General features: G+C 45.5%; 1 protein-coding gene across 2 annotated transcripts in view; it reads left to right on the forward strand.

Moving 5' to 3' along the window:
* Positions 1–13,535, forward strand: part of RIN3 (Ras and Rab interactor 3) — a 176,330-nt gene that overhangs the window by 93,182 nt on the left and 69,613 nt on the right. For both annotated transcript variants that reach the window (XM_055361265.2, XM_063698133.1), the window contains one exon: positions 9,679–9,751. In XM_055361265.2, the coding sequence (XP_055217240.2) occupies positions 9,679–9,751 (73 nt within the window). The remainder of the gene's footprint in view (positions 1–9,678; positions 9,752–13,535) is intronic.

Raw genomic sequence — 13,535 nt, forward strand, 5'->3', positions numbered from 1 at the left:
TTGCAGTAATTAAAACTGGGCATATCTGAAATTTACCTTTGCACCATCTGTGAAGAAAGCATCTAGGAAGGGAAATAATAGTGTCAGTAAAATTACAGAGAGGACTTTGGCCTAGATAAGAATAATAACTGGTTAAAGGCCCGCAATTCATTAATGATATCAATAGAGAGAAGAATTGACCATTAATTAAAGCAGACTGGGAATGGCCCTATTGAATCATTTATATAACACCCATTATGTGCCTACTATTTTCCAGACAAGCTTGGATAGCACTGTTTTATTCTTAAATATTGGAAAGACCCTATTAAGAGGATGAAAAGACAAGACCAGATGCAGTGGCATGCACCTGTAATATCAGCTACTTGGGAGGCTGCAGTGAGAGCATCCCTTGAGCCCTAGAGTTCAGCACCAGCCTGGGCAGCAGAGGGAACCCCAGAGCCAGTCTCAAAAAAAAAAAAAAGGAGGACAAAAAGACAAACTACAGAATGGGAGAAAACATCTGCAAATCACATATCTGACAAAAAACGTGCATCTAGAATATATAAAGAACTCTCTGCCGGGTGCAGTGGCTTATACCTGTAATCCCAACACTTTGGGAAGACAAAGAGGAAGGATTGCTTGAGCCCAGGAGTTCAAGACCAGCCTGGGCAACATACTGAGACCCCATATCTACAACAACAATAACAGCAAAAATTAGCTGGGCATGGTGGTGCATGCCTGTAGTCCCAGCTACTTGGGAGGCTTAGCTGAGAGGATTGCTTAAACCCAGGATGTTCAGGCTACAGTGAGCCATGATCACACCACTGCATTCTAGTCTGGGTAACAGAGCAGGACCCTGTCTCAAAAAATAAATAAATAAATAAAGACAAGTAACCCAATCAAAAATGGGCAAAGGATCTGAAAAGACATTTTTGCCAAGAATATATGGAAATAACCAATAAACACATGAAAAGGCTCTCAACAGCACTAATCATCAGACATGCAAATCAAAGAACCACCATGAGATACACTTCACACCCACTAGGGTGACTATCATAAAAAAGATGGACAATAACAAGTGTTGACAAGGGCGTGGAGAAATTAGAATCCTCATGGTGGGAATATAAAATGGTGCTGTCACTTTGGAAAACAGTTTGACAGTTTCTTAAACATACAGAATTGCCATATGACTGAGCAATTCCACTTCTAGGTATATACCCAAGAGAAGTAAAAACATATCCACACAAAAACGTGTACACAAATGTTCACAGCAGCATTACTTGTAGTAGCCAAAATGTGGAAACTATCCAAATGTCCATCAACTGATGAGTGGAAAAATACAATGTGATATATCCATACAGTAGAATATTATTCAGCCATAAAGGAAAATATTCAATTAGAAAATGGGCAAAACACATGAACAGACATTTCACCAAACAGGATATACAGATGGCAAACAATCACATGAAAGGATGTTCAACATCATTAATTATTTGAGAAATGCAAATTAAAACCACAATGAGATATCACTCTTCACCTACTGGAATGGTTAAAATAAAAAGTAGGGATAACATTAAAGGCTGGTGAGGATGGGAAGAAACTGAATCACCCCTGCATTGGTGGGAATGTCAAATGGTGTGGCCTCTCTGGAAAGGAGTTTGGCAGTTCCTTTGAAAACTAGAGGCTGGACATGGCAGCTCATGCCGGTAATTCCAGCATTTTGGGAGACCAAGGTGGGAGGATTGCTTAAGGCTAGGAGTTACCCATCTCTACAAAAAATTTAAAAATTAGCTGGGTGTGGTGGTGCATGCCTGTGGTTCCAGGTACTCGGGAGGCTGAGGATCACTTGAGCCTGGGAGGTTGAGGTTGCAGTGAGCCGTGATGGCACTACTGCACTCCAGCCTGGGCAACAGAGTGAGACCCCTTCCCCAAAAAATGATAGGAAACTACAGATGGCCTTACCACATGACCCAGCAATTTCACTCTTGGGCATATATCCCAGAGAAATGAAAACACATTTTTCACACAGAAACTTACATGCCAATGTTTACAGCAGTTTCATGCATAGTAACTAAAAACTGGAAACCATCCAGATGTCCTTCAGTGGATGAATGGCTAAACAAACCCATGGTACATCCTTCCTACAGAATATTACTCAGCAATAAAAGGCAATGAACTGTTGATTCACGGAACAACTTGGATGAACCTCAAGGAAGTTACACTGAAAAAAGCCAGTCTTCAAAATATATATATTTTGTGATTCAACTTATATGATGTTTGTGAAATAATGTGATCATTGAGACTGGAACAGATTAGTTGTCAGGGCTAGTGATGGGGAGGGGGTAGATGTGGCTATGAAGGGATAGCACAAGGGAGCTCTGTGGTGTTGGATGAACTAAATATCTTGATTGTGGTGACTGTGCGAAGCTACCTATGTGATAGAATTGCCTAATACTATACAAACACACACACACACAAATGAGTGCATATAAAACTGCTGACATCTGAATGGCATCTGGGGATTGCATTGAGGTCAATTTCCGGGTTTTGACATTGTGCTCTAATTATGACCGATGTTACCACTGGGGGGAACTGGATGAAGGGTACACAGGACTTCCCTATTCATTTATTTGCAACTTCTCGTGAATCTATAAGCATTCCAAAATAAACCATTTTATGAATACAGTTATTTATTTTATTAATGCAATTAAATAAATATTTGAGAACTGGCAATGTACCAACCACCATGGTATATGCTGGGAGTTCTGTGCAAAACAGAAGATGCACACACAGTCTCTGCTCTTGACAGTTCGTTTGCATTGCTGAATGATAAAACTGAATTTCTCTCTCTCTTTTTTAGCATTTTTTTTTTGAGACAGAGTCTCACTCTGTTGCCCAGGCTGGAGTGCAGTGGCACGATCTTGGCTCACTACAACCTCTGTCTCCTGGGTTCAAATGATCCTCCTGCGTCAGCCTCTTGAGTAGCTGGGATTACAGGCACCTGCCACAATGCCCAGCTAATTTTTGTATTTTTGATAGAGACAGGGTTTCACCATGCTGGCCAGGCTGGTCTCGAACTCCTGACCTCAACTGATCTGCTTGCCTCAGCCTCCCAAAGTGCTGGGATTACAGGTGTGAGCCACCGTGCCCAGCCTCTCTTTCTTAGCATTTTTAAAGTTGTTTATTAAATTATACAAAAAACTTGCATTTAAAAAATTTATTTATTTTAATTTGGGGGTACAAGTGGGTTTTGTTTACATGGATAACCTCTTTAGTGATGATTTCTGAGATTTTGGTGCACCTATCACCTGAGCAGTGTACACTCTATTCAACATGTACTCTTTTATCCCTCACCCCACATGCAGCTTTCCCACCCAACTCCCCAAAGTCCGTTCTATCACTCTTATGCCTTTGCGATCTCATAGCTTAGCTCCCACTTATAAGTAAGAACATATGATATATAGTTTTTCCATTCCTGAAAAACTGAACCTCTTTAAAAACAAAAACACCTAATCGCTTTCAGTTCTTCATGGATGTTCCATTTTGATGTTGAGATTGTGAGTGCCAGGGGCTGGGCTGGCATGTGTGTACCCAGCATCTCTACCTGCCCCTGACCCAGCCTTGAGGGAGAGTCACTGGTGAAAGGCTTCCTTTCTTCTGAGCCAGGGCAGAGTCTGTTGTCACCTGCTGTCACCTTGGAGTCCATTGGGTTCGGCTGCCTGGTGCCTGTTCTCACACCTCACCTCTTGAGACGGTTTGGACAGGGTCTGGTATGTTTCCCCTGAGGCTTTTGCTGAGGGATATGGGAGAATGTACTCAGTATGACAAGTCTCAGGAACTGCTGGAGCTGGCAATTTTGTTGGGAGGAGTAGGCTGGCTGGCTCCCTGCCCAGGGCAGAAGCGGGTGCTGGACGGCCTGAGGCTCTATCAGAGCTGCCTTGGCAGGTTCGTGGGTGATGTGGTCTCCTGGGCAGTAGGTGGCACGGGGGCTTTTCAGCTGTACTAGTAGCATTTTGATCTGCTACTGAAAGCAGAGTGAACTGAGAGGACACTGGAAACCAATGGGCTTTAGAGAAAAATCTTGACTGTCTCCGCTTACAGAAGTTGTATATGCTCATTATAAAAAATCGCAGGAAAACAGAATGCAGGAAGTGAAATTCAGTCTCTGTGTGTGTGTGTGTGTGTGTATGTGTATGTGTGTTTCAGGTTTTAATAACAGCTTTATTCAGATGTGTTTATTTAATGTATCAATATCTTTCTACTAGATAACAGCTTTATTCAGATGTGTTTATTTAATGTATTCAATATCTTCCAAGATCAAGGCGCTGGCAGAAAAAAAATTTTAAGTATTAAATATACAATTCAGCAATTTAAAGTATACAATTCGATGGCTCTTAGTGTATCACAGAGTTGTGCAACCATCATCACAGTCAGTTAAGAACATTTCATCACCTCAGAAAAGAAACCTTGTGTAACAGCGTGAATGTACTCAATGCCACTGAACTGTACACTTAAAAATGGTTAAAATGTTAAATTGTGTGTTATTTATAGTTTACCACTATAAAAAGAAAGAAAAAAAGAGAATGAATGAAGCCCATACCATTTAGCTAGCATCCCCCTATCTCCCCCTACCCCCAGCCCTAAGCAACCGCTAATATCCTTTCTGTCTCTGTTTATTTGGCCCATTCTGGATCTTAACACCTGAAGGCCCCTTTCGCCCAACTGTTCTTTACGGGTCCTCACTGTGTGGCAGGCATGGTATTGGGCTCAGGGCAGGGGACAGGGAAAAGTGAGACCTGTTCCTGCCCCGGCTGTAGTCCAACAGCCCCTGCCTCTCACAGTAAAACACATGGGCGGCATTTCCCTGATGGGCATTTTGGGCAGTGCACCCTGTGTGTGGCTTTCTGATGGGAGAGGGTGGAATCCCTGGGAAACAAAGACTTTGGTGTAGAAGGTGGATCTAGAGCTGGACTCTGGAGGTGCAGGGATTCTCTGTGCAGGACAAACAGCATGAGCAGAGGCAAGGAGGTGGGAGTGAGGACTGTAGGAACAGGAGATAGGGAAGAAAATGCCCAGCCAACAGACAGGATTTCTGTTGAGGAGCGATAGGAAATGAGACCCAGTGGGTCCGCAAAACCCTTTCCCTGCACCCCTGCCTCACACCACATTGCCTTGCATGTGTAAAATGACAGTTTAGTAATATCCCCATTGACTGAACACACGGGCACTGTTCCAAGCCACTCCCATGGCATAATTTATTTCATGCTCACAGTGATGTTTATGAGGTGGTGTAGTCGCTTCTTATGGCTGCCACTGCAAATTACACAAACTAGGAGCCTTAGAACAACATAAACTCATTCTCTCACAGTTCTGGAGGCCAGAAATCGGAAATCAAGGCGTGGACAGGCTTGGTTCCTTCTGGAGACTGCGGAAGCATCTGTTCCATGCCTCCCTCCTGGATTCCGGTGGTTGCTGCCAATCTTTGGCATTCCTTGGCTGGCATTCCTTGCATCACTGCAATCTCCATCTCCAGCTTCCCATGGCATTCCCCTCACTGGGTCTGTGTCCCATGCCCTCACATGACCTTCTTTTTTTTGGAGACAGAGTCTCGCTCTATCCCCCAGGCTGGAGTGCAGTGGCACGATCTCACCTCTGCCTCCCGGGTTCAAGCGATTCTCATGCCTCAGCCCCCCGAGGCACCCGCCACCACTCCTGGCTAATTTTTTTTATTTCTAGTAGAGACAGGTTTGACCACGTTGGCCAGTCTGGTCTCAGACTCAGGTGATCCACCCGCCTCGGCCTCCCAAAGTGCTTGGATTACGTGTGTGAGCCATCGCACCCAGCCCATCACATGGCCTTCTTATGAGGACACCAACCATTGGATTTAGGGCCCACTCTAATGCAGTATGAGGTCAGCTTGGTTACATCTACAAAGAATCTATTTCCAAATAAGGTCATATTCACATGTATTAGAGATTCACATGTATTCACGTGTATCACATTCACATATCTTTTGCAGGAACACAAGTCAATCCTCAACAGGTAGGTACTTTACTACCCCTGTTGTGTTTGTCTGTTGTTGCATTGCTATAAAGAAAGAGACTGGGTAATTTATAAGAAAAGAAGTTTAATTGACTGTAGTTCTGCAGGCTGTACAGGAAGCATGATGCTGGTATCTGCTCAGCTTCTGAGGAGGCCTCAGGAAACTTACAATCACGGTTTAAAGGAAAGGGGGAACAAGGTGTCTCACGTGGTGGGAGCAGAGCAAGGTGGGGGGCAGGGGCCACACACTTTTAAACAAGCAAATCTCGTGAGAACTCTATCAGAGAACAGCACCAAGGGGGTGGTGCTAAACCATTCATGAAGGACCCACCCTCATGATCCCATCACCTCCCACCAGGCCCCACCTCCAACACTGGGGATTACAATTGCACATGAGATTTGGGTGGGGACACAGATCCAAACCATATCACCTGTTTTATAGGTGAAGAAACTGAGGCACAGAGAGAAGCAACAACCTTGGCATATGCTCACGTGCAGGTGGTGTGGCCTAGGAACCCACAGGCAAGACACCCAGCCAGTGCAGTACAGGACAGGGGGCAGTCTAGAAGCTAAGCCCACCACCCATCAGAACAAAGGATTGTTTGTCTTGTGCCAGTCTGCACTCACCTTTGTTCTAGAAAGGTGCGAGGCTATTTGTTGGGACTTCCTCAAGTCCAAGGTGTCCCTTTGGGGCCCTAGAGGGAAGGGCCATCAGCCACGTGGTAAGAGGTCCAAGACCCTGTCCATGATGCCCCTGTGGCCTTTACCCCTCTAGGGTGTCTTTCCCAGACAGACTCTTAGTAAACATTCATCAGTCTCCCATGCACTGTGCTGGATGCTAAGGGAGACTCAAAGATGGACCAAACCCTGCCCCAGCATGCAGGGTCTCCCCGTGTGTCGCCTTCGTGTGAAGGGATGCTGTTTGCATAGTCAGGAATGGAAAGGTGGCAGAAAGGGCAGGGGCTGGGGCAAGGGGAGAGGTTTAATTGCAAAGAAACAAGCGTGAGCCTTAAGCATTACTTATGATTTTACAAATCTGGGGTTTTAACAGTAAAACAGTAATTGGGCCTCTGCGTCTAGCGTCGTGTTGGGCCCTGGCTGCCAAAGCGAATAAGCCCTAGTTCCTGCACTAGCAGCTAACCCAGCAAGGGGACTAGATACCAAAGCCTTGTAAGGATGCTGTTTCAGGAAGGGAGTCCAGGGCTTTGTGTAAAGTGCCAGGGGGCACAGAAGGGGGCGTGACTGACTTCGTCTTCAGAGTTTATCTGTGTTCTGCAAAGATCAGGCCGTGCCTCAATGGGAAGGAAAGACACTGATTGTTGAGTATGCCTGATATGTAGGCTGGGCTTTTTGTGTGCATTGCCACTAACCCACTCCAGGCATTCCTGAGGAAGGTCCTTCCTTCCCTTCCCATCTTACAGATGGAACCTCTGTCTCCCCTCCCTGCTGCCGGAAGTCTTTTGGCCCCAGCCTCCCTTGGCCACACCTGTGCTGCCCCTTGTGGAAGGAGTCGGCAATGCACCAGATGCGGGCACTAGGTGGCACTGGGACGCCCGGGGCATCCTGTGAATTCCAACACCACCAGCTAGGGTCTCTCAGACTTAAGTCATTTGTAGGCATCCTCCAAATACCTCCTGTATCACCATCTAGTTAATATTTTATTTAAATTCTCTTTTAAAATTTTGTCTCTATCTCCTTGCCATAGACAAATATAATTTTTTTAATTATGTGAACTGTTAAGAACAGTGTTTGATATGCAGAAAGAAGGCAAATATAAAAATGGAGCTAATTGAACACAACATGTTGGTTCGCGTATCACTATAAGTATCTGACAGACCTCTAATGCTGTGGAGTGCTGTCCTGGGCTTTGAAAACAGGTCCACAAACTGATGTCACCTATGTGCGTGTGGCTTTAGGGAAGAACTCCTTTCCCTTTACAGGTGGAAGGACAGAGGCACTGAGGGGGGAAAGGGCGCGCTCTAAGCCTCATTGTCTGTTCCAGGCTCAGAGCCAGACCTGGAAGCCGGGTCCTGCCTTCCCTCTCCATCACATGGAAACTAGAACCTCGGGAGACCAGGACCACAGTGGGACATGCATGTGTTTCCTGGCCCCTCTGGAGCCAGAGAGCACTCATGTGGGGCTCCCACGTGCAGGGAGCATGACCATTTGAGTGTGAGGATGAGTCAGGAGTTGTGGGGCAGGTGCCTGTGGGGCACTGATGAACAGTGGGACCTCCAACAACCTGCTGAGCCTCTCTGGGCCCTTCGCCCTGGCTTTCCCAAGCAGGGCAGAGCATGGTGCCGTGTTCTCCACTGGTCAGTCTGGCCCCAGCTGCAGGCACTGACGGTGGCATCCTGGCACCCTGCCCCTCCAAGGAGCCCCATCCACCTTGGCATGGATTTTGAACAAATGCTTTGATCCCTCTTCCTTGCCAGAGCTGTAAAACATCAGGGTAGCCCTCTCCCTTGGGTGAGCTGTGCAGCCAATCAGGTTCTGAGAGGCCCTGGAGATCTGGGTGACAGGCCAGTGGCCCCACTTCAGTGCCCCAGACCCATGTTCCTCCTGGAGGCTGAGGCAGAACTGGGCAACACCCTTCCTCCTGGCCTCTCCTGGGCCTCAGAATTGCCAAGTTCTAAGACTGTTGCTTGGGATGACTGTGATCTATTAAATGTTTAATTCTGCATTTACAGTCTAGAAACTTCTGTGTTATTTTGTCAAAAATGATGAGTGTATACTAACACCAGCTATCCTAATAGTGATATGGTTTGGCTGTGTCCTCACCCAAATCTCATCTTGAATTATAGCTCCCATAATTCCCACGAGTTGTGGGAGGGACCTGGTGGGAGATAATTGAATCGTGGGGGCGGTTTCCCCCATACTGTTCTCCTGGTAGTGAATAAGGCTCTCGAGATCTGATGGCTTTATAAGGGGAAACCCCTTTCACTTGGCTGTCATTCTCTGTCTGCCATCATTAAGACGTGCCTTTCACCTTCCACCGTAATTATGAGGCCTCACCAGCCACATAGAACTGTGAGTCCATTAAACCTCTTTTTTATATATATATAAATTATCCAGTCTCTGGTATGTCTTTTTTTTTTTTTTTTTTTTTTTTGAGACAGAGTCTCACTCTGTTGCCCAGGCGAAATGCTGTGGTGCAGTCTCGGCTCTCTGCAACCTCCGCCTCCCGGGTTCAAGTGATTCTCCTGCCTCAGCCTCCCAAGTAGCTGGGATTACAGGTGCCTGCCACCACACCGGCTAATTTTTTGTATTTTTAGTAGAGACAGGTTTCACCATGTTGGCCAGGCTGGTCTTGAACTCCTGACCTTGTGATTCGCCCATCTCAGCCTCCCAAAGTGCTGGGATTACAAGCATGAGCCACTGTACCCGGCCCGGGTATGCCTTTATCAGCAGCATGAAAATGGACTAATACAAACAGGTAATCTCCTGAAATCTCAGTGGATTGACAAGGAATTCCATTTCTCACTTACCTAAGGTCCAGCTGGCAGCTGATGCGTATGGGGGCCGCATGCAGCCCAGCATGGGACCCAGAATGTGTGCAGCAGACACACCCCCCCGACCCCGTCCTTGCCACCTCCTTCCCCCATTTTCCTTGGCAGGATACCCACCTCACCCAGGGCCCTTCTTGTCTCTCCCCAGTATTGTACCTGGAAGGCTCGGCTCTTGTGTTTGAGGACATCTTCAGACTGATTGCATTCTACTGTGTCAGTAGGTGAGTAGACCCGGCCCTGCAGGAGGTTATCTGGTTGCAGCAAACATCACATGCAACCCTGGGTGGGTGCAGGGGACTTCACAGGGAAGCCCCAGAGGGAGGGGTGTGGCCCAGAGGATGCAGAGAGAGGGCACAGGCCCCTCTGGGAACCACAGGGGACGTGTTGGCTCTGAGGCTTTCTCACACTATCTGATAAGAGCCCCTCCCTTCCACACCTGCCCCTCTGGCTCACGGCCTGTCTCTCAGCTTCCTGTATTATCAGCTTCAAGGACAGCCTGGAGTCCTGCGTGGACCAGGCCTCCCATTGCAGGGGTTCTAGAAGAAACTTCCTGTAGGGGCAGCAACAGGGGCTGATCCCCCTTCATGGGAGGTAGGTTGTGATTACTAAGCAGCTGCTGGGTGGAGCGGGTGTCTGCTAACCACCCTGAGAACTGCCTGTTTATTCAGAACTGGTTTTGGGTCAGTAAGAATTTAAAAATACACTTTGGTGCCATAAGTCAATGACTTAAGCTACGGGACCTTGACAAGGGCTGGTTAAAAATGTGGTGGTATGTGTTGGGGTCCAGCAGTGGGCTCCAGGCCCACAACCCCTGCTGCCTCTGAAGAAAACCATGCTCAACCTAGAGCACCCCCTCCCCACCTACCAGGACCCTCCTGAGTCCAGATGGGCAGGAAAAGTGAGGCTGATAATGTCACCGGTGGAGGGTGTCCAGGTTCTTGGTGTCTTGAACAGAGAATTGGACAAAATGCACAAAGCAAGGAAGGAATGAAGGGGTTTATTGAAAATGAAAGTACACTCCACAGTGTGGGAGCGGGCCCAAGCATAGGGCCTCAAGGGCACCGTTACAGAATTTTGGGAATATTAAATACCCTCTAGAGGAGTCCGCTGGTTACTTGGGGTATAACCTATGTAAATGAAGAGGATGACGTAAAGTTACAAAGTCTTTTACTTGGCCTACACTGTATGGAGAGGATATTTCCTGTTATAACTGAAGTGTGAATCAGCCTTATGTTCCCTGCCTCCAGACCCTATTTTTCCTGCCTCATATCTTCCCTGAGAGAGGTGATCCCCATAAATCTTTATAGGAGGCAGAGCGACCAATGATCTTTTTTTTTCTGTAACTGCTTCATGCTGGCTTGGGGTGTAGTCTCTACCTATTGGGGATCAAGGAACTCTCACCCTGCTCTGTATAGTGGAGGCAGGGTAGCTTCTTGACGGCCAGGGTTGGTGTATTCACCTGCAAATGGCTGGAACCTTTGTTGCCTGTTCATCTGAAGCTTGATGGTCTCTATGCGAGAGGAAATGAAATTGGTAAAAGATTTAATGGGAACTTCAGGGGGTGGATACCTATGCTGTCAAGAATGTTTGTTACAGAGATTTGCAGGAGAAAAGAAGAAAACCTGGTCTGTTCTAAAACCTATGTGTTTCCTTAAAGTCTTAGCACAAATGATACCATTTTGGTTTGGTTTGTTGGGGCCTAGTGCATGAGCTTAGTCCAAAACAACAGCCTGCCAGAATTTTGTTTAACAAATTCCTGGCCAGGCACGGTGGCCCACACCTGTAATCCCAGCACTTTGGGAGGCCGAGGCAGGTGGATCACTTGAGGTCAGGAGTTCGAGACCAGCCTGGCCAACATGGTGAAACCCCGTCTCTACTAAAAATACCAAAAATTAGCTGGGCGCAGTGGCGGGCGCCTGTAATCCTAGCTACTCAGGAGGCTGAAACAGGAGAATTGCTTGAACCTGGGAGGCAGAGGTTGCAGTGAACCAAGATCGTACCATTGCACCCCAGCATGGGCAACAAGAGCAAAACTCCATCTTAAAAAAAAAAAAACCAAAATGAGTAAATTAAAAAATTCCCCCATTTTGGTCACGTTCTCACCTAGGTGAGAACGTGACCAAAACTTAGGGCCTTAGTGCCACTCTCTGTTACCATCATTTTGGGTTTCTGGTCTTACTTAGCCCATCATTCATAGGTTACGGTGTCCTCATGGTCACATATTTCTTTCAGCTCCTGTTATTCCAGTTGGAGAGAGACCATATGACATTCTAGAGATGGCTGCATGCAAGCATTTAAAACCTTTGAGAGAATACAGCCCAACAGGGAAACTATCACTATGACTATTGGGAGGATAATAGTAAGAAATTGGAGTATGCTCCTTACCCAAGGTCCCCACAAGCCAAACCTCCTAAAATCAAAGAGACCAAAGAATGACTTAACTAAGCAGTTTCTTTATTAATCCCCTAGCACTGAATTTCTATAATCTTCATTTGCTGTATTTCTCCATAGGCCACATGTGCCAGCAGCTGCACAGATATGTCTTTGTTCAGCCAATTCTATCATAACTTTCACAAGAAAATTTAAAGTCTGTTGTGTAACTGTAGCCTTTACAGTAGAATTTGCTGTAGAGCCTGTCATAAGGGATATATTGCTAATCATTGCTTCTTTTACTTTAAACCATGGAAAAAGGACCTAATAAATTATGCCCTTCTAGAAGAGTGAAGGCCTCCTGGCAATGATGTCTTTAACCTGTGATGTGGGTTAAGAGAAATGAACCAATGTTTCGTTTCTGACTGATTGTGAGGCAGCCATAATGAGGTACCATTAAAGTTTTTTTTAACCTGCATTGGGCCTTTATCCTTTATCCATCAAAGTATAAGGTTCTTCATGTATAAGGCTGGCTGCAAACTCCTGCGCAAATAAAAGTATACCCCATAAGTGCACAAAACAGACCCCTTTTCCACTTCTATTGTTCACAGAGGCATAAGCAAGGGAAAATATTCAAAGATAAGAGTTTCATGATAGTGGAGGCCTTAATCTGTGAACTTGGGAAAAGCTGTTCACATCAAGGATGCCATCCTCTTCTGGGGAGAAACACCCCTGCTTAGCCTTACCCCGAGGGTTCCAATGGGTATACAGTTCCAAGAGTATGGAGGGACCCTTCACAGTTTTGAGATTATGAACCCAAAGTTCCAGGTCCCGAAGTTTTGTTGCAATGTGGATGGCAAGGACAGTCTTTCTCTGATGTTCTCAGAAGATCTAAACTATAAAAGCTTTTTTACCTGGTGAAAATACACTATAGCATAATAATCTACTGTTATAACATCAGCCCTCTTGCATGGGAAAGCTTTTATACAACCAGAACACATGCATTGAAAATACCAATTGAATGAAATCCCTTTGTAAAATGTTTAAGTGGCCTCCAGGTGACCAATTGTACCTGAAGCTTTAATTGTTTTCCCAGGAATATGGGATCAAACATTGGTTATAAACAATTTCAGTAATTTGTAAGCCACTACATCAATGTATTCAATTTGGATCATTTTATTTTTTCCATGTTGAGTCATGAAATGCAGAACTCTTAATAATAAAAGCTTTAAGGACTCAGGAAGGACAAGGTGGCCATCCTGGTTCTCCATGAGGCCATGCTTAATTAACATTAGACTTATATTATCTTGGATACTGGTTGTTTTTCCAAATTAGGTACATAGCACTGACAAGAAAATTTGTTTTTTGTGTGTGGTTTATAATCACTTAGCATAATAATCATAATTATAATTGATAGCATATACTTAGACATTAACATTTTAGAAATCCCATACAATTTTGTAACACATATTAGTATTATTCACAAAAATATAACCTAAGGAAGATCGAACATCATTTTGGCAATCTCATGTACCTAAACATGTCAAATAATCCTGTTTACCTCCTTTCTGGATGTTTTCAGGGGCCCTCTGATCCATCCAAAAAATCAGGCATCAGGAAAGACAATTTTGAAAC

Source organism: Gorilla gorilla, chromosome 15, assembly GCF_029281585.2.
Source record: "Gorilla gorilla gorilla isolate KB3781 chromosome 15, NHGRI_mGorGor1-v2.1_pri, whole genome shotgun sequence".
In the NCBI taxonomy this organism is placed as follows: Eukaryota; Metazoa; Chordata; class Mammalia; order Primates; family Hominidae; genus Gorilla; species Gorilla gorilla.